Source organism: Polypterus senegalus, chromosome 12, assembly GCF_016835505.1.
Source record: "Polypterus senegalus isolate Bchr_013 chromosome 12, ASM1683550v1, whole genome shotgun sequence".
In the NCBI taxonomy this organism is placed as follows: Eukaryota; Metazoa; Chordata; class Cladistia; order Polypteriformes; family Polypteridae; genus Polypterus; species Polypterus senegalus.
In genome coordinates, this window is record NC_053165.1 from 17,107,177 (window position 1) to 17,129,589 (window position 22,413).

General features: G+C 39.7%; 1 protein-coding gene across 4 annotated transcripts in view; it reads right to left on the reverse strand.

The window, feature by feature from the left end:
* nicn1 (nicolin 1) overlaps nt 1-22,413 on the reverse strand; it is a 63,918-nt gene that overhangs the window by 34,615 nt on the left and 6,890 nt on the right. For 2 of the 4 annotated variants that reach the window (XM_039772077.1, XM_039772078.1), the window contains exons 2-7: nt 22,244-22,385; nt 19,863-20,042; nt 12,741-12,854; nt 11,229-11,300; nt 5,550-5,654; nt 2,403-2,446 (exon numbers count right to left, since the gene is read on the reverse strand). In XM_039772077.1, the coding sequence (XP_039628011.1) occupies nt 2,405-2,446; nt 5,550-5,654; nt 11,229-11,300; nt 12,741-12,854; nt 19,863-20,042; nt 22,244-22,385 (655 nt within the window). In that variant the 3' untranslated portion in view covers nt 2,403-2,404. Of the gene's footprint in view, nt 1-2,030; nt 2,447-5,549; nt 5,655-11,228; nt 11,301-12,740; nt 12,855-19,862; nt 20,043-22,243; nt 22,386-22,413 lie in introns of those variants that run through there. The other 2 variants (XM_039772076.1, XM_039772079.1) reach the window with 2 other exon arrangements.

The window sequence follows — 22,413 nt, forward strand, 5'->3', positions numbered from 1 at the left end:
CGGATGGTGCAAAAAGTGCTAAGTGCTTTTATTAAAATCAACAAAACAACAATCAAAAACAAAGTCCAAATTAAATAAAGTGCAGTGCTTTCCGAATCCTTCAATAAATAAATGATCCCATAAAAACAGAAGTGAAGTGGAGGTTAAAATTCAATAGAAAAAAGTCTTCATTAAATACAACAAGATTAAAACAATGCTTGAAGTAGTCTCTTTAAAAACAAGGCTGGTGCTTTCTTGGCCTTACTGCCTTCTTTAACTGCCTTCCTGCGCTCTCTCTCTCTCTATCACTCGCTCGCTTGCTTGCTCACTCTCTCTCTCTCTCTCTCTCTCTCTCGCTTGCTTGCTCACTCTCTCTCTCTCACTCTCTCTCTCGCTTGCTTGCTCACTCTCTCTCTCTCTCTCTCTCTCTCTCTCTCTCTCTCTCTCTCGCTCACTACACAGGGAATGCACAGGGAGAGACTGAACACGTGCAGAAATCTGGCTTGTTCGTCACCCGATTGTGTGGTCGTGAAAAGATGCAAAAGTTTGGCGAACTTTTTGGTCATAACCTGATTTGAACGTGTTCAGAGACGTTCGTGAACCGAGGTTCCACTGTACAGTATCACATGCACTTCAGAAGAGGTCATCCACCTAAAGCTAAGCATGTTTGGGCCGGGCTAGTACTTAGATAGGAGACCATCTAGAAAAGGATTGAGTTGTTGTTGGGAGAGTTCTTGCCAAGGCCAGCATGGGGCACTTATCCTGTGGTCTGAATGTGGATCCCAATGCCCCAGTAAAAATGGTGATGTCCTTCGCATAAAAAGTAAAACTGACTCTCTGTGGTCATAAAAGATCACTGGGCATCCTTCATAAGGTGTATGGTTTAGTTCTAATGTCCAGGCGAAACTGCCCACCAAGGCTTAGTTATTCTGGCCCCCTAAACTTCCCCTGTCTCTCTCCCTCACCACTTCATCTCCTGATAACTAACGTGTGGTGAGTGAATTGGCACAAAGGTGGCTGCCATCTCATCATCCAGGTGGGTGCTACACATTAGTGGCGGCTGAAGAGCATTAAGTAGTAAGAAAAGTGCTCTATAAATGTAGAGAATTATTAGATACTAGCTGTGTAAGCCTGTGCTGTAAAAAGCCCAGGGTCCTAGAAACTCTTGAAATCATCATAAAAAAAAACCTGCAAAAGGGATACTTTTTTGTGATGTTAGCGGCTGAGCGACTTTGCCTTTGTTCGGAGGTTTCGCTTTGCCGATGTGCTGACCTTGCTTGTGTTTTCTGTCTCCTCGGAGGCGGAGCCCTTATCCTGACTCCGCCTGTCACTTTCAGGCCGTCAGATACACACACACACACACGTCCATGCATAGACGTTTATATATAAGAAGGCTAGAGAGCTTTTATAAATTCCAATATTGATTGGTAAATCTTTGAACTTAGCCTTAGCATCTCTTTTTTATAATGCTAGTCATCCTAATTGCTCTATTCAGAGGATTTTCTTAAGATGTTTAAAACAATCTCTGACACACTACTATGAAAAAAAAATGTTTTTTATATTGATTTCTCAGTTTTTTATGGTGAAGAAAATATTGGTGTTTCGAACCGTTTTTTATCATTTTGAGAAAGTTTCATTTTTAATTTGTCATCTCTTTATGCACAAATTATGGAGCTTCCAAAAACTCACCCACTCTAGAAGGGAACTATTTAAAAAGATCAAGCTAGGAGACACCTGGAAAGAGTCTAGAACTGGAATTTTTCTTTAAGCAGTGCCATTTTGCACTTGTTAAAAAGTTTATGTGTTAACTATTACCAGGGACATTGTCAAAATGCTCAGGCAATTACACTTAAAAATAATCATTCATTTCCCTTGATATCTTTGCTGCTAAACCAGATTGCCATTATAGTAATCTTTCAAACTAGATTTAATAAGGCACACCTATAAACTGATACAGATCAAAGATGGAAGAATTCAATAATTCCACCAGACATTATGAACAATAATAGTGATAACCATGTTTGAGTCATGCCAGTGCAAGGGCCAACAAGTTGGGTACCATTTTTTATTTCGCAGAGAGCAAATACAAAGAAGAACATTGTCATAATCATTTAGCACATTGGGAGTGTAACAATACATTGAATCACATACATACACACTCAAACAAACAAACAGTCAAACAAAAAAAAAAAAAACAGAGAAATATTTTCCAGCAAGAAGGTAATATTTATAAATATAATAATGAAGGTTTGCTTTGGTTTAAAATCACCTCAAAGGCAGTATGGACACAAATCAGGAGAAAATAAACACTATACTTCATTGAAATTGTATTATAGGATCAAAAAGAAGAGACTTCAAATTCATGCCGTCCATTGTTTTCTTAGGTGGATTAAAATACCATGTATGATAAAGATGCCACTCACATTCATGTGTAGGAGAGCAAGTTGATGTCATAGCAGCCATCAACCTAAAAAACAGTTAAAGCAAATGTATTTTTATTTTTTTGAGAGTAAAAAAGAAAAAGATAAATACATTCATAATGCATACAAGGTCAATTATCTGTGGAATTGTTTCACCCACCATGCTGAGGGCCTGAATAATAATAATAATAATAGATTTTATTTATAACACGCTTTTCATTGACAAAATCTCAAAGTGCTACAACAAGAGCAATAACCACAAAGTTGAAAAGTTTAAAAGACTAGATTAAACTTACAATATCAGCAGTTATATGCTTTCCTAAATAAAAAAGTCTTCAAATTTGCTTTAAAAGGTGTCCAGATTTTGTGTAGTTCTCAGTTCAACAGGGAGCTGATTCCAGAGCTGTGGGGCAGCAGAGCAAAAAGCTCGACCCCCCATAGTACGGAGCTTAGTAAGGGGAGTCTGAAGCTGCATGCTGTCAAATGATCTGAGGATCCGATTGGAAGTTTGTAAGTGAATCAAATCTTGAAGGTAAGAAGGTGCCTGGCCATAGATACATTTATGGGTTAATAGAAGAATTTTGTACTCAATCCGGGAGGAAACAGGGAGTCAATGAAGTGATTTGAGGATGGGAGTAATATGTTCGAATTTCCTTACTCTTAGTAGGATTCTTGCAGCACTGTTTTGGATATATTAAAGCTTTTGTAATTCCTTGGTATGAATACCCATAAAAAGTCCATTGCAGTAGTCCAGCCTTGAAGAGATAAAGGCATGGACAAGTTTCTCTGCATCTGGGAGGGTTAAGAGGGGGCGGAGTTTGGAGATTTCTCGTAGATGGTAAAACGATGCCTTACACACGTTTTATGTGGTCACTGAAGGTCAACTGTGGATCAAACCGAACCCCCAGATTAGTGACCGAGGAAGAAAGAGTAATGACCTGGCTGTCAAAAGTGAACTGGAGTATTGGAAAAGAACGAATCTGAAGGTACTAGCTCAAAGCTAATCCATTTAATTCGTTCATTTTAAAGTAAAAAAAAAATCTTAATTGACAAAATTGTTACTTCTATTGTTTACCCCTTGGGTCTTAACCTCCTTACAGCTATGTTTTCACATGGAAACGCTGAATTATTTTCAAAAATAAGAAAAATGCTATTATGTATTATAAACATGTACATAACAAAATTTCAACATAAATACACTAGAAAAGGTATGCCTAGTGTCCACTTCTATACTGATGGAGATTTAATACACGTCCTTCATGTGATATGTTTTGAAACAGTCAGCAACACACAGCTTAACGATGCAATTGGCACAGTAGAAGCGGGATTATTTGCATACTTTTCTTATATTTGTTCTGTTGCTTGTACATGAGAGGGTAGAATGTTAGTGTCTAATCCACACGTTCGACACGCCCCTCGTGTTATTGTAAGGTACCACAGAGCAAAGCTTAGGGACTTTCGCATTTCCCCTGACATGAACATTGACAGGTACTATATTGTGAATTGTGCTCTTTCTTGCTCTTCTACTTGATCGCAATCATTTCACCTTTTTGCCTCAAAGCTTCTTGCACCACGGTAAGCCTTATGCTGACCAAATTCACCAGGCATATCATGGCAGTTCAGTTGTACAGTGCTGTATGCATCAGCTTTACTATCCATGTCAGCTTCTGTAGGCAAATTCACTTTGTCATCACTATCGCTTGTTTCAGCTAATGGTTCATTTTAAGTTTGTTCTAAAACTGGCTTTACAGCTTTTCATTTATATGCAATGTGTTTTATCTTGAAAGCTCTGACCACTCATAAAAATTAATTAATTACCACAGTGTGCCAGAAGGTGTAGAAACATTCATGACTTTTTTGCAATGTGATGTTATTTCCCAAGAGTTACTCAGGTTTAATGCTCCGTATCTCATTGAAACAGATTAACCCAAGTAGGACTCAAGAATGACCGCATTTACATAGAATCCCAAGCCCGAAAGTTGCTCAGTGTTAATGCCAAGGAAGTAAATGAGTGATTTATTTAATTCAACTTATAAAACACACTACCATTCCGTTCAAGACTTACCTATTTAACACTAAAAGCCCTGAAGCCTATGACAAAATTCATAATCTTGGCCCACCTTAAATCCCTTCGCACCTCTCCATCAGCATTTTTGTTTCATAAATGTGTCGATGAAATGCGGGGCAGGAATTCTTGAACACATTACTAAAAAAGAAATGTTTTTCAAGTTTTAGTAATAAATGACAAAATGTAGACATGAAGTGTTAGATCTGGATGGTGTATGTGTGCAAAAAAAGACGAGAGACTGCATTCTCGTACCATTGCTCGTGTACTGAAGTGTCATTGTGGCACCTTCAGATCTAAATACAGCATCGTACCCTAACCCAATTTCTTTTTCTACGGTTCTTGAATAAAAGCACACTTGTTCTGTTATATTTGTACTTTTTGTTAAAGTTTATATTTGATATTTGGCCTTCAGTCTTCATACATTATACACTTAATGTCTATATTTTGTCAATTATTACTAAAATATGAAAAAAGTTTCTTTTTTAGTTATGTGTTCAACACTTCCTGCCTTGAATTTCATCCTACATTTACACAGATCACGGTAGACACGGAACACACATGAAATGTATGTATTACAAATGACGATATATTATTTACCCGCTACAACTCCATGCCCCTCACACGCAGATAAACAAGACTTGAGCTGGGAGAACTTTTTGCCCGAGTTGAGCTCTGTTGAGGGGGGGTTGGGATAGCAGGCTGCTTGCTCATTGTGCTGATCGACGCATTTACAAAACAAAAGACGCTGACGGAGGGGTGCAAAGGAATTTAAGGTGGGCCAGGATTACGAATTGTTTCGTAGGTTTCAGGGATTGTAGTGTTTAAAAAAAAAGGCTTTTTGGGGCATAATTTTACACAGCTATTTGCAGCACTCTGACTGGTCTAGTTATTTTTTTCCCTGTTAGAGCAGATGCCTATAGACTGACTACATTTGCACTGATACCAACATGATATCTTCATATAAGAAAACTGCATATACAGCTAAGCAACTGGTGTAGAAGAAAATGCACAGAAACAAATACAGACATTAATATGCATGTCAGTAATGAGAGAAAAGCAGAAGATGATGGCTGAACACTCACATCAAACCGTCCAACTCTTGCTGTTGTCTTACTAGACTGCATGACTTCTGTTAAGGCCCACATCTGCTGAATGCTGGATGATATTTTATCAGGATCAGGAACTGCCTATATTAAGGAAAGAAATCATATTTGAGAAATTGATACTTCAACAAGTTCATATATTCAAATCTTATTGATCAGCCTCTGTTTAAAATGTACACATCCTTGCTTTGTCTGCATGTGTCTTTCCTCCTGGTATTCTAGTTTCATAGGTTTGATTAAGTGGTGTCTTGAGTGTGTGTGTGTGTGTGTGTGTCTCAGTGTGTCCTGAGATGGTTTGGCACCCTAACTAGTTTTGGCTTTTGCCTTATCCTTGACGCAGGGTTGAATATGGATGGATGGATTCATGTCATGGCTATGACATGATCCTGCATCCAGTCGATGTAAGCAGGTCCTCTATCTTACAGGGAAAGGGTTGGTGGCTGGATTGGCACTCCAGGCACTGTAAAAAACTTCACACTGTTCCATTCCATAAGATCTAGTGTGGTGATGTGGTGTCAACCGTTGTACTCAGGTCCAAATCCAGGTGGTCTGTCATGTGGTGGGTGAAGCAACGCGTCATCAGTGCAAAATCCCGACCTCTCCTCTTCTACATCCTTGAATACTTTTAATCGACTACTGGCCTTCCAAATGTTGCCCTAAGCAAACAATGCAGATGGGATTTACTGAGCACGCAGCAGTACAAATACCAGAGGCAGCTGTGATTTGTTCTGCATAGCTTGAAACTTTTCAGAAAGAATGTTGACTTCTTACATATCATAATACAGTTTGATTTAATAGGAAAATAGAAGACAACATAAAAGTATGAAGATATAAGTTTACACGGAAGGGTTTTTAATTAAAAAACGCCATTGTGTCTTTCATGTGTAATTTAAATTGGTTTTAAACAGCCTGCAACTACTGTAACGCTTTTTTTGAAAAGGAAAACAGCACTTGGAAGTGTTATTTCCCGAAGCGGTATTTATGGGGAAAAAAAAGATATAGGTTTGTACTTACTAAAATGCACACTAACTAACTTTATAATTAAAAAACTGAAACAAAATAAAATCGTAAAAAAAATAACATTTCACACATAGAGAACAAGCAAAGTAACATGATGGTGCAATTGTGAGTGCTGCTGCTGCCTCAAAGCTCATGAAGACCGGGTTCAAATCCCAGCACCAATGACTGCAAGTGTGTGGCGCTTGATCATTTTCTCCTCGTCTTCACAAGTTTTTCTCCCAAATCCCATAGATGTGTATGTTACATTATTTGATGACTTCATACAGTAATGGCTCAGCGTGAGTGAGTGTTAATGTGGTTCTACCCCGTGCTGAAATGTCACACTTTTTAGGAGTGGCTCCTGCCTTAAGCCCTGTAAGAGCCAATCTTAGATATTAGTGTTTGCTTTATTTGAAAAGAATTTAATTTTCTCTTATAGCTATAGGTCACGGGTGTCAAACGCAAAGCCTTGGGATGATAAACATCAACAATATTTATTTCTATAGCATACTAGCTGAAATACCCAGCGTTGCCCGGGAGGAAAATAAAGTGTTTTTTTTTTTTAATTGTTTGAGAAAAACATAATTTAAAAAAAAAACACAACTTTAAAAATAAATTAACAAACAATAAAGACTCACTAATGTCCTTGTCTTACGGTCTTGTATGTATGTTACCATCCAGTTGACGCTCGGAACCGGCCAACTCTATTTAATTTGAAAAGCAACAGGGGCACGGTGCTGCTTAAACATAAAGAATGCTGGCAGTCACCTTCTACATACTAACTGTGATCCTAGAAAGTATTGAAATCGTCAGAATTACTCTGGGCATCTCTCTGCTATGAGGATTTGTGTTGTCAACGTGCTCGCATCGTTTGTGTATTAGCAGCTAAGTAACTTTCTTAGGAGGTTTCTTTTTGCTGGTGTGCTGGCCTCGCTTGTGTATCCTCGGAGCTGGAGCCCTCACCCCGACTCTACGTCTCACTTCCGGGCCGGACGCGCACACACACACTTGCACGTGTAGAACTCTGTCTAATTTCAAAAGCAACAGGGGTGAGGTGCTGCTCAAACATAAAGAATGCTGGCAGTCGCCTCCAGTGCGCCCTCTGGTGGTCATTCCGAGTGTCAACTGGACGATAACATGCATACATCACATTGGGTTAGGGTTAGGGTTATGGTGTTTTAAAATTGTGCTTTATAAATAAATTTTGATTTCAGAATTTTTCTACATCCTTGGGGCGGAGTGGTGAGTCTCAGGCTAGGGATCTGCCAGGCAATTGAAAGGTGGCCAGTTTGAATCGTGTAAACACCAGAAATGACTCTAATCTGTTGAGCCCTTGAGCAAAGTCCTTAACCTGCAATTACTCCGGCCTGGCTATGACATGAACCTGCATCCAGCCCTGCAAGCAGGTCCTCCATCTTACAGGGAAAACTTAGGGGTTGTTGGCAGACTTGGCACTCCAAGCACTGTAAAAAACTTCACACTGTTCCATTCCAAAAGATCTAGTGTGGTGCTGTGGTGTCACCCGTTGTACTCGGGTCCCAATCCAGGTGGTCTGTCATGTGGTGGGTGAAACAACACGTCATCAGAGCATAATCCCAACCTGGTGGTCGCTCCGATTGTCAACTAGATGATAACGTGCATACAAGACCGTAAGATTACCCCCCACCCTACCCAGAAGTGGGTGAGTTACGGCTGATTTCACCCTGCAGTATTTTTAGTTGACCATTGAGAAACATGTGTGCCAAGTTTCATGAAAATCTCTCCAGCCGTTTGGACGTGATGCTGGAACATACATACATACACACATTGACTTTATATATATATATATATAGATTTTCATACAAAGGGTGTAGCTCAAAGTGCCACAAGGATTTCCAAGTGAAAAAGGAACATTTAAAGAACTGAAACAGGTAGTTTTTCACCGTTTTTGCCGTACTTTTGTTTTTAATAAAGTTCTGTATTTAGGAATATTTTTTCAGTCTCACAATTGGGTTTCAGTTTAAATCCACAAGTGTCTGCAGTAGTTAGAGCCCCAGAGTTCTGGTTAAGATTGCCGGCTCAATCATTATCATATTCTTTATGTGTTTCTGCATGTCATTTTCATCTGGTACTGTTTTTTTTTTTTTTGGTCACATGCCCAAGATGTGGCGCATAGGTTATTTGGCACTTCTGAACGGACTCAGTGTGAGTGAGCGAATGTGCCTTATGACAAATTAGTAACCCAACAAGAGTTGGTTCCTCCTTTTCCCCAGTGCTTTCACTTAAGGCTGTGACCCTAGTGGCCTTGACATTGATTAAGGGGGTTCAAGTATAAAACTAAGAAGATTTTTATTTTAATACATAAAATATAATACAGTCAAATGCATTTTTAGGGTAATAGTTTACCTGGAATATTTCTTACAGTTAATTCTACTCATCCATACATACACTTTCTAAAACCCATATATAAATACAGCGGGAAAAAATAAGTATCGAATGTGTCAACGTTTCTCTAGGTACATATATTTCTAATTGGGCTATTGACGTGAAATTTTCACCAGATGTCGGTAACAACCCAAGCACTCCACACATACAAAGAAATCCATACAAGCAAGTCCATAAATGATAAAGTGGAAAGACACAGGGAATAAGTATTGAACACGCTTACTGAAATTAATTCAATACATAGAAGAAAAGCCTTTCTTGGTAATGACAGCTTCAAGAAGCCCCCTGTATGGAGAAAATAGTCGCATGCATTGCTCAGGTGTGATTTTTTTTTGTTCTTTATTTTGCCTTATACAATTTCTTGTATTAAGAATTTGTTAGTTTTCGCATACCCCTTGGGGTCAGAGTGCAGGGTCAGCCATTGTACAGCTCCACTGATGCAATTGAAGGTTAAGGGTCTTGCTCAAGGGCCCAGCAGAGTAGGATCTCTTTTGGCAGTGACGGGGATTCGAACCGGCAACCTTCGGAATACCAGTGCAGATCCATAGCCTCAGAGCCACCACTCCGGCCATTCTTCCACACAAACTGTCTTCAAATCTTGAAGGTTCCAGGGGCATCTTCCATGAACTCTGATCTTCAGTTCTTTCCATGGATTTTCAAATGGATTCAAGTCGTCTGATTGACTGGGCCATTGTAGCAGCTTTATTTGCTTTCTCTGAAACCAATTGAGAGTTTCCTTGGCTGTATGTTTGGGATACTTGTCTTGCTGACATGTCCACCCTCGTTTCATCTTTAGCATCCTGGTAGATGGCAGCAGATTCTTATAAGAATGTCCTGGTATACTTCTCACCTCCAAACTTCACTGTTGGTTTGGTGTTTTTGGGGAGATGTACAGCGCCATTTCTCCTCCAAACATGGTGTGTGCAATGACATCCAAAGAGTTCAATTTTGGTCTCCTCTGACCAGACTATAATCTCCCAGTATTTCATTGGCTTGTCCAAATGTTGTGCTACAAACTTTATATAAGCTTCAACATACTTTTTCTTTTTTCAACATACTTAGAGGCCATGACATTTGAGTGCAATACGTCTTGTTTTTTTTTAAACAACTGGACCTGCTAATTCCAGGTCTTTCTGAAGATCTCCACCAGTGGTCCTTGGCTCTTGGACAACTCTTCTGATTATTCTTTTGACTCCTCTGTCAGACATCTTGCAAGAGGCACTTGATCGTGGCCAGTTTATGGTGAAACAATGTTCTTTCCACTTACGGATTATGGCCCCAACGATCCTCACTGGAACATTCATAAGTTTAGAAATACGTCTGTCACCAATGCCACCAGTATGTTTTGTGACAATAAGGTTGCAAAGGTCTTGAGAGAGCTCTTTGCTTTTACGTATCATGATATGCTTCTTGTGTGACACCTTGGGAATGAGAAACCTTTTCATAGGCCATCAATTAGGACTAAACCAACTGATATTCATTTGCACTGCTAGGGGTAATTAGGATTGCTTACTAAATACTGACAGATGTCAGCTGGTTTCTTAGCTTTCCAGGCCTTTTTGCACCTCCTTTTCTTCATGTGTTGCAATACTTATTTCCTGTATAATTCCAATTTATTACACATAACTTAATTTATGGACTTAATTGTTTTTTTTTTATTTCTTTGTATGTGTGGATTACTTGGGTTGCTGCCGACATCTGGTGAATTTCATGCCAATAGCCCCATTAGAAGTTGTATTTACTGAGAAAAACGTTGACACGTTCAATACTTATTTTCCCGGCTGAACATATTTTAGGTTCAAAAAGAAGCTGAAGCCTTTTCAGTAAAGAGTATAAGGTAGAACGGTCTTCTGATTTGGATGTCAGTCCGCTGCAAGGCACACTCATTCACAACACGGCACTCAATGACACTAGGTTAGTTTCGATTTGAGAATCAGTTTTGCAATGCGTCTTTAGATTGGAGAGGGAAACATGAACCCAAGATGGACAGCCGTAACAGTAAGAGGAGAAGAAACGCACAAAGCAACCCAGCCAAGATTTACCTGAAGCCCAAGTGCTTTACTTAAGTGCTGCACTGCAAGCCATTCAGCTTGAATATATGTTGAAAGTATACAGACTATAAGTATGATTTATAAGAGTGGATCACATTGAGACTGTATTAAAGCAGAATCAAAAAAGAAGATCCTTGGGTAAATTACCACACATCATAAAAGTACCAAACTTCATAGTGCTTACGTTTTGACATTTTGGAGCCTGCCCTACAGGAGTCAAACTGGAAATCCATGATGGAAGAGTCTTTTCTGAATCCTGGAAAAGAAAACAAAAACATTACAATTACCAAGTATTTAAAAACCATCCATTCATTCGTCTATTTTCTGAACAGCTTCAGTTGTTTTTACTTCCATATTTGCACAGTTGTGGATAGTATTCACAAGTTACATTACATCCTGGTACATTTCCTGCGTAGCTCAGGTCTACAAAGCACTGCAGAGAGTGTTAAAGGGGTCTCATAATATTACGGGATAAAAAAAAAGTCCCTTTTTCAAGAACCACAACATACTACACATGCTGCTCTGTCGCACCTTCAGCTGGTTCAGAACGCTGCAGTTAGATTTTTGATTGGGTCAAGAAAAAGGGATCACATCTCCCCCATTTTAGCCTCTCTCCACTGGCTACCGGTGAGGTGTCGCATTGATTTTAAAATCTTGTTGTTTGTTTTTAAAGCCTTGCTCCAAAATATATCTGTGACCTCATTTCACCCCTATGTGCCACCAAGAGCACTGAGGTCATCTGGACAACTGCTCCTTGTAGTGCCAAGATCTCGGCTGAAGTCAAGGGCAGACCAAGCTTTCTCAGTGGTTGCTCCACGGCTTTGGAATGACATCAGGTCTTCATCCTCTATCGAGGTTTTTAAAAGTCGGTTTAAGACTTACTTGTTTTCTTCCGCCTTTCACTGTGTAGGCTATAATGGGATTGTGGTGGATGTAATAATTGGTTGTTTTAATAATCTGCTTTTGTATGATTGTTTGTATTTTGTTTATTTTAATGCTTCTTTTTTACAACACTTTGTTGTTTTAAATGTGCTTTTATAAATAAATAATCTAATCTAATCTGCTTCATAGAACCAAACTGTATTATGAAAGACCTTTTAATACATTCTTGTTTATTATTATTAATCCGAACACAGGGTCACGGGGGTCTGCTGGAGCCAACCCCAGCCAACACAGGGCACAAGGCAGGAACCAATCCTGGGTAGGGTGCCAACCCACCGCAGGACACACACACAAACACATCCACACACCAAGCACACACTAGGGCCAATTTAGAATCGCCAATCCACCTAACCTGCATGTCTTTGGATTGTGGGAGGAAACCCACGCAGACACGGGGAGAACATGCAAACTCCACGCAGGGAGGACACAGGAAGCGAAACCGGGTCTCCTAACTGCGAGGCAGCAGCGCTTCCACTGCGCCACCGTGCCACCCCCAGCATAACCAATGAAAAGATATTTATTAGTTTGCTTCCAAAATCAACGACATGAAAACGTAATTTGAATGTGATCCTATGAAGCAGTTTTGCTGGATGATCATCTCCTCCTCCTCCTCCTCCTCTCAAAACACATTAATGCACTCTTGCCACTCGATTGGAATAAAATACTAATTAACAACAGCCTTCAGAAAATCTTTTACTTCAGATCATTAAGATATAGCATTATGTATTAAAATGGATGTTTATAAACTGCTTACGTCTTTGCCAGTTTCTGAAATCCTTACTTCTTCCAGGCCAAAATTTAACCAGACTGAAGAAGGCTGTCGCAGAATCAAGCGTACTGCAGTGATATTATCAGGCTCAATGAGCATCTATAACATAAAAATAAACAATATAAGAGTGTGACAAGTTATGATGTTACAGCTAATGTAATTTACTGTGAAAGTAATTAAAACGGCAATTGGCACAACATGCAGTACCTACATTATGGGCTACATGTTACCTGAGTGGAGTTTTCATGCTCTCCCCATATCAGACTTTAATTTTTCTCCAGATATTCTAGTTTTTCTCCCACAACCCCAAGATGTGTATGTTATGTTGACTGCCAGTGCTAACTTGGCCCCACACGAGTGACACGTGATGGAGTGGCAACCAGTCCAGGGATGACTCCTGTCCTGTCCTCTATCTTGTAGCTTAAACGGATTCAATAATTGATGGATGGATGGATAGATGGATGATCAAGACAACTATTTCAGCTTATTACTATAAACCAGTAACGGCACACTGCATGATAACGTGCAGTGAATACACTTGGCTTGAGCATTCCTAGATTTCAGACTCCTTCTCTGTACGTTTAGCATTCATTTGCTCAGAGGTTGATGCACTTGCTGCTTCCTGAGCGGCTTTTCTTTTCTCCACCCCAGCGACCCACTTCTCCTCTTCTTCCGTCGGCATCTTTTCACGTTAAAACTGATTAAGTCAGTGTTTGTGTAGCAATTACTTAGTACGTTTTTCTTAATTTTCACTTAAGTCTTCAATCTGCCTCAAGAATGATTTAAGATATGGGAAAGTAGGGACAGTGACAGCGAAGGAGGAAATGAGAACGGAGGCCGTACGCATGCGCCACACGGTCTCCCTACAGTCCGCTGCCGAGAGTTGATTCTGCAATAAAATAAAATAAAAATAAAAAGAGTAACAAAAATCATCGCCCCGAAAGCGGACAGTAGAGGTCACGTAGCATATGTGTACCAAATTACAGGTCAATAGTTCAAACGATTTGCGAGCTACAGGTGATTTAAAATCCTGGACAGACAAACAGACAGTAGTGTATCTCTCTATTATAAAAAAAAAAAAATCCTGGAGAGAAACACAAGGGCGTCGAGACATGATCTTCACGTTAAGATCATGGAAGACATTTAAAAGGAACCGCGAGATGGCCAAAGAGCGTCTCGCCGGGGACTTTAAACATGAGACATTGTGCCAAGAGATTGACCAAAGACCATCTCACGATGACGTAGAACATGAGATTCTTGCAAGACACGCCCTTCTTACAATCTACGGTATATCAAATAAGCCAAGAGGCAGCAAAACATTCAGTCTAGTGATGGGAAGTTCGGATCATTTTACTGACTCGGATCTTTGAGTCTCGTTCAGCAAAATGAACGAATCATTTTTCGAGTCATTTCGTTCAATTCTGTTTCCGGCTCAGACTGCATACTAGGTTAAGCTTATGGGGCTGTCACGTGATAAACGAACGACTCGAACCCGAAGACTCGAGAGATGAACTAATCAATTCTGTTTCCGGCTCAGACTGAGTTGGTTAAGCTTATGGGGCTGTCATGTGATGAACGAACGACTTGAAAAACCCGAAGACTCGAAACAGGTGAATCAATTCCAATACAGAAACTATAGGAAGGTGCGCAAATGCGCATGCGCGACTGAACGAATCACTCCCACAAGACGACTCGTTCTTCCCGAGTCACATTAAAGATTCGTTCAAAATGAACGAATCGTTCAAGAACGACCCATCACTAATTCAGTCGTCTAAAGGATTTGAACCCACACAGATGCACGGCTCTCAGCGCATATAAAGCGTATAAGGACAGTACGTTATAAATTAAAAGAAAGCAGCGTGGACAAAAGTGTTGGAGAGAAAAAGAGGCAAAAAAGAAAAAGAATAATCGAGGTGCAAATTCAGAAAATAAGGAAAGTAATTATCAGCCCGGAACTGGAATTGAAAAAAAAGCAGGTCCAATCCGGCTCAGAATTAAAAGACAATGAGTAAAATACAAAGTAGAACTTCATAAAGACGTTCACAAACGTTGGTGCTAAACACATGCAGAGCAGGTTAGAGATTATGAAAGCAGTGTACAGTCCATTATAAAACTCACCTATCCAGTTCAAGTCACAAGTGCTAATGCCTTCAACATCTGTCCCAGAAGCATTGGGCACAAGACAGGAGTCTACCCAAGGTAGGGCACCATCCCATCACAGGACACACAAATTTTACCTAACCACACTACTATGGGACAAGAAAGGAAAACCAAACACGGACATATGAATTCCACATGAAGAACGTCAAGGCACGAGATTCAAACCCAGAATGCTGGTTCTGTGAGGTTGGTAGCGCTACCCACTGCACTATTGTTCTGCCCACTCTAAGCAATGCCAAATTAAAATATATACAGTATATACAAGATGGATCCGTTTTATTTTCTAAATAATCAAAAAAGATGATTAAGGATTAAAGATGTGCTATACATATTTTTAATAGAATGTTTTCTACTGTAGTTATAACATTTAATTATAAGTGCACTCACACATCTATCATTTGAATTTTTTAACCTGCCTTTTTCATGTACAGTCATGGCCAAAGGTTTTGAGAATGACACAAGTATTGGTTTTCACTAAGTTTGCTGCTTCAGTGTTTTTACATCTTTTTAGATGTTTCTATGGTACACTGAAGAAGAATTACAAGCACTTCATAAGTTTCAAAGGCTTTAATTGACAATTACATTAAGTTTATGCAAAGAGTCCATATTTGCAGTGTTGGCCCTTCTTTTTCTTTCAAGACCGCTGCAATTCACCCTGGCAGGCTGTTAATCAACTCCTGGGCCCAATCCTGACTGATGGCAGCCCATTCTTGTATAATCAATGCTTGGAGTTTGCCAGAATTTGTGGGTTCTTGTTTGTCCACCCGCCTCTTGAGGATTGACCACAAGTTCTCAATGGGGAGTTTCCTGGCCATGGACCCCAAATTTCGATGTTTTGTTCCCAGAGTCACTTAGTTCTCACTTATGCCTTATGGCCCGGTGCTCCATCATGCTAGATTGTTCATTGTTGGTCACCAAACTGTTCTTGGATGGTTGGGAGAAGTTGCTCTCGCAGGATGTTTTGGTCCCATTCTTTATTCATGGCTGTGTTCTTAGCCAAAATTGTGAGTGAGCCCACTGCCTTGGCTGAGAAGCAACCCCACGTGACATGAATGGTCTCAGGATGCTTTACTGTTGGCATGACACAGGACTGACGATGGTAGTGCTCACCGTTTCTTTTTTCTGGATGCCCCAAACAATCGGAAAGGGGATTCATCTGAGAAAATGACTTTCCCCCAGCAGTCCAATCCCTGGACCCTTTGCAGAATATCAGTCTGTCCATGATGATTTTCTTGGCTTCTTTGCTGCCCTTCTTGACACCCACCAGGCCATCCCCCAAAAGTCTTTGCCTCACACATGCCTGCTGCCACTCCTGAGCAAGCTCTGAACTGGTGGTGCCCTGATCCCGAGCCATGAATCAGCTTTAGGAGACGGTCCTGGCGCTTCCTGGACTTCATTGGGCATCCTGAAGCCTTCTTCACAACAGCTGAACCTCTCTATTCTAAGTCAATCAGCATGAGAGGGTGATCTCCAGCCTTGCCCTCGTCGACACTCTCACCCGTGTTAACGGGACGATCACTGAAATGACGTCAGCGGGTCCTTTTGTGGCAAGGCTGGAATGCACTGAAAATGGGTTTTTTGGGATTAAGATCATTTTCATGGCAAAGAGGGACTGCAATGAATTGCAATTCACCTGATCACTCTTCAAAACATTCTGGAGTAGATGCAAATTGCCATCCTAAACACTGAGGCAGCAAACTTTGTTAAAATGAATATTTGTGTCATTCTCAAAACTTTTGGCGACAACTGTATATAACCTTTCAGCTATATGTAAATGGCTTCCAAATTTAGGCTTCTCATCGATTTGTATTGTGGTTGAAAAGATTTTAGAACTTCCTGTTGTTTTGCTTCAAATATTAATACATATACTTATGGGCACACGTGAAATGTCCCCATTAATTGTGTTTAAAGAATGGTTAACCTGAGATTCTACAAATGCAATCATAGTAGCGTAAGTGAATTGAATCAAGCACTTTCATGAAATGCATGTTAACTTAAGGTAGCTGGAAAAAGTGGGTAGTCAGGTGGATACAAAAACTATTTTCCATACAACATAAGCTGAGCTAATGCTTCTGTAACTCTTTTCTTTGTTTGCTCTGCCATTTTGAAGATCTCTAGCAGTTAACAAGGCTAATACAGATTTCTTCTCGATCACAGTATAGGTTTAAGCTTCTAATCAAAATCTGCAAATAGCAGTGTCAAACATGCATCACAATGTGCATATGCAATCATTATTATTCCTAATGGATCAGGAGGACAGAAAACTTGACAGTTATGATAATTTGCTTAAATCTCACAGGGAGACAGGTTTTTAAATTACCCACAGTAACGTAATGCTTTTCTTAACTAAATCATTTTGTCACTCCAAGAATTCTACTGCCTGTAGCTGGCCCTCTTCTCTTTTCTCTGCGTACCACGCACTCATTTCTCAACCAGCCTACTTCATGTTGGGATTGCAGGGAGCTCCAGCCTATCCAAGCAGAATCAAGTGCAGGGTGAGACAGAAAGATGGACGGAGCCCAATTTCACACACACACACACCCTGACAGTTCCTACACACCCGGGGCTGCTTTAGAGCGCTCACTTAAAACTAACATACAGTTTGGGGAAATAGGTATTTGATCTCCTGCTGAATTTGTAAGTTTGGTCATTTACAAAGAAATGAACAGCCTCTAATTTTTATGGTAGTTTCATTTTAATAGAGAGAGACAGAATATCAACCAAAAATGCAGAAAAAAAACATATACATAAAAGTTATAAATTGATTTGCATGTCATTGAGTGAAATAAGGATTTGATCCCCTACAACCCAGGCAGAATTCTGGTTCTCACAGATTGGCACACAGATTACAATCAATCAATCAATTCCAGATACCCCTGATCTCAACTCATTATGTGTATAAAGCACACCTGTCTACAGAATCCATTTCTTCCATTCCAACCTCTCCACTATGATGGGCAACACCAAAGAGCTGTCATAGGACGTCAGGGCCAAGACCTGCACAAGGCTGGAATGGGCTACAAGACCTTCAGTAAGGAACTTGGCGAGAAGCGGATAACTGTTAAGTGTGATTATTTGCATTGGCAATTTTCACTGGCAAACTTAAGACGGGCCTGTACTGTACATGTGACCTTGAGGGCGCTACAAGATTTCAACCCATTATGGCATAGTGTGTTACCAATGATGATCTTGGTGACTGTGGTGGTCCCAACTGCCTTCAGAGCATTAACAAGCTTCTCCCGTGTAGTTTAAGGCTGATCCCTCACCTTTCTCATGATCATCTTCACCCCATGAGGCAATATCTTGCATGGAGCTCCAGACTGAGAGCGACTGATGGTCATTTTATATTTCTTCCATTTCCAAATAATCGCACTAACAGCTGTCACCTTCTCATCAAGCTTCTTGCTGGTGGTCTTATAGCCCATTTCTGCCTTGTGCAGGTCTTGTTCTCCCTGGCGTCCTTTGACAGCTCTTTGGTGCTGCTCATAGTAGTGAAGAAGCTGGAATGGAAGAAACTGATTCTGTGGAGATGTGTGCTTTATACACATAATGAGTTGAGATCAGGGGTATCTGGAATTGATTGATTGATTGTAATCTGTGTGTCACATGGGCACATGGCCAATCTGTGGGAGCCAGAATTCCGGCTGGGTTGTAGGGGATCAAATCCCTATTTCATTCAATGACATGACACCTAAAATCTGGAATAGTCTGCCAATAGGAATTTGCCAGGCTAATACAGTGGAGCACTTTAAAACACTGCTGAAAACACATTACTTTAACATGGCCTTCTCATAACTTCACTTTATGTTAATCCTGATACTCTGTATGTTCAATTCATCATAATAACTATTCATGGTGGCTCTAAAATCCGTACTGACCCCTACTCTCTCTTGTTTCTTTTTCCGGTTTCTATGTGGTGGCGCAGTCCTACTCAAAGCACCATGATGCCCCAGCATTGATGGACTAAAAGCCAGAAGTCCACATGATCATCATCATCATCAAGTCCTTCCGTGAAACCCATAAATCCAAAGAGGACTGTTTCATTTATGTTAGGTAGATTGCCCAGAGGGGACTGGGCGGTCTCATGGCCTGGAATCCCTGCAGATTTTATTTTTTTCTCCAGCCGTCTGGAGTTTTTTTTTGTTTTTTCTGTCCCCCCTGGCCATTGGACCTTACTCTTATTCTTTGTTAATTAATGTTGACTTGTTTTATTTTCTTACTGTGTCTCTTATTTTTCTATTCTTCATTATGTAAAGCACTTTGAGCTACATTCTTTTGTATGAAAATGTGCTATATAAATAAATGTTGTTGTTGTTGTTGACATGCAAGTCAATTTGTAACTTTTATGTAATGTGGTTTTGGTTGATATTCTGTCTCTCTCCATTAAAATGAAACTACCATATAAATTACAGGCTCTTCATTTCTTTCTAAGTGAACCAACTTACAAATTTAGCAGGGGATCAAATGCTTATTTCTCCCACTATACATGTCTGCGCCCTGCAGTGGGCTGGCGACCTGCCCGGGGTTTATTTCCTGCCTTGTGCCCTGTGTTGGCTGGGATTGGCTCCAGCAGACCCCCATGACCCTGTAGTTTGGATAATGGATGGATGGATGGACATGTCTGTGGGGTGTCACAGGACAAATAATTCCTGTTTTCCTTTTGCTTAGTATTTCAGACCCTGGAAATGTTTTTAAATGTCAATGGATTATAAATAATACTAACCTGCATTATTTGTCACAGGTGTCTTAAACTCAAAAACTGAAGCCTGCTGCTTTCATCGGTATTCAGACCCCATGTCCGGGTATACGCGACTTTCCTTTGAGTTTTGTCTGTGCACCACACAATTCATTGTCTCATTTTTGGAATATTATCTCAGTTTTGTTAAAGAATAAATCAAGGACAATCTAGTACATTTTGTAAGTTCATCCAATTATAACATGACCAACCTGTTGTCTACTGATTGAGAAATAATCCTGAGCCCCTTCTTCAGTATGAGGACAGGGCATTAACTGGTAATTACGCAGACAAGTCACCCACTTTGCATTGCCTGGAGAGTTGGGATCTTGTTTATGAAGTCGTACCATTAGAAAAGCTGTGTAATTGTTCTTGAATGATATTTCTTGCAACTGTAAGAAAGAAAGAAGCACTTAATATTACAAAAATAACAAACAATTTAAGTATTTAGTAATTCTAGTATTGAATGGTTTATAGCATTTCTATTAGAATTCACTTAAGCTATTGGTATCAACATACAGTGGATCTGGAAAGTGGATCCATAGTGTGGACACAGAAAGATCCAAAAAGGGGATTTCAGCACCTTCACTTTCTGCACACTTCATTGTGTTGTAGTTTTAATTTTAAAATGATAAATTTGCCTTTTTTAGCCATCAATCAACTCTCAATATCCCATTATGACAAAGTAAACCCATGTTTCCAGAAAGGCTTGAAAATGTACTAAAAATCAAAAATGGAAACGTCTCATTTATAGTATTTGGGCCCTTGGCTATGGCACTCCAAATTGTGCTCAGGTGTATTCTGTTTTCTTTCATTATCCTTGACATGAGTCCAAACCTTGACTGAAGTCCACCACTGACAAACTGAAATGATTGGACATCGTTTTGAAAGGCACACACATTTACTTATTTGGCTGATGACTTTATCCCAACAGCATTTAGGATACAATTGGTTACAATTCTGTTTGGTTTTCCAATTGGAGCACAGGTATGTCAGATGACTTGTTCATGGTCACATGATGTCACTAGCAGGATTTGAATCCACAACCTCAGGGATTGAAGTTCAAAGCCTTAACCGCTACACCTACACAATGCTTACACACCCGTGTATAGAAGGTTCCTCAATTATTAATATTCATCCTCGAGTTCTTAAGGAGGCTAGAGAGTACATATAAACCCTTGATACATATTTTTAGGAAGTCACTGCGCACTGGAGAGATTCCGAAGGACTGGAAAATGGAAAATATCATACCATAATATAAAAAAGGGTTACAGGGCAGATCCAAACAACTATAGGCCAGTAAGCTTAACAAGCATCACAGGAAAATGAATGGAAGGAATTATTAAGGATAAGATTGAGGAACACATGGCAAGGACAGGAGTTATTAGGAACAGTCAGCATGGGGTCAGAAGAGGGGGGTCGTGTTTTACTAACAGGCTGGAATTCTATGAGGAGGCAAAAAAAAGGATACAAAGAAAGTGGAGCAGATGAGATTATTTATCTTTACTTTCAGAAAGCATTTGATAAGGTGCCACATGAGAGGTTGGGCATTAAATTAAAAGAAGCAGGAGTTCAGGGTGTGGTATGTAGATGGGTGCAGAATTGGCTCAAACATAGGAAGCAGAGGGTGATGGTGTGAAGAACCAAATCAGAACTGGCATTTCAGATGTCTGGTAGCTTACTAGGATTTAAGAAAGGATCCACACATATTTCCTGTACAAGCCTCTGGTAGAATCGGGCACAAGGTAAGAAGCACTCCTAACTAGGGTGGCAAACCTCACAGGGTATATATATATATTTTTTTTTTTTTTACACAAGCACACTCACTCATACTGGTCCACTTTAGTGTCTATGCATCCATTTAGTTTTTTTCCGCTAAATCGTATCAGGATGCCACAGCCCAGCAAGAAACGACTTTACATAAAATCATCCGGACTGCACTCGCACAAACGTACAGAACACGCTGGGCCAATTCAAGGTCTCCAGTGCCTATAAAAAGTATTCACACCTTCCCTTTTATCATCGCAGATCAGTTTAAATACCCAGGGGTAGACATCACAAGTAAACACAAAGCTCTTTATCAACAGAATTATGATGTTGCATTGGAAAAACCTAAGCAAGACTTGCATTGATAATCTACCCTTCATCTCACTTTAGCTGGAAGAATTAACATTGTCAAGATGAATATCCTTCCTAGCTTCTTTTACTATTTCAAAACATTCCAATATACATTAATAAATCAATGACTTGTTTGTATAGAATGTTATTTGATTTTAATGAATTCAATAAAATGTTTTTTTAAAAAAAAGTATTCATCCCCTTGGAAGTTTTCACAGCATTGAATCATTAAATTTGGTATTTTTAACAGTGATCAACAGAAAAAAGATTCTTTAATGTCAAAGTCATAGGCACTGTATAGACCTTAACATAATGATTATAAATTACACCCTGGCCTTTTTAACCTGGTTTTGCAGAAAAACTAATGCCAGTTGCATACTTATGACTAATTTATCCATTCTCTCTGAATCTGTACTATGGATCAATGAATGAACTTACTTTACTAGCAACCCGTAAAGAAAATGAAATGACTTACATTAAATGATGTGCATTCTGGGGAGGTGACATCAATTACCAAGACCCCCGGGTTTGCTGTATCTGTAACCATATTGCCAATCTGTAAACTTACTGGAGCCTTAACTGAACAAGCTACCATGTTATCATACATGCTTGAAGATCTGAAAAATAATATCAACAGAAAAGAAA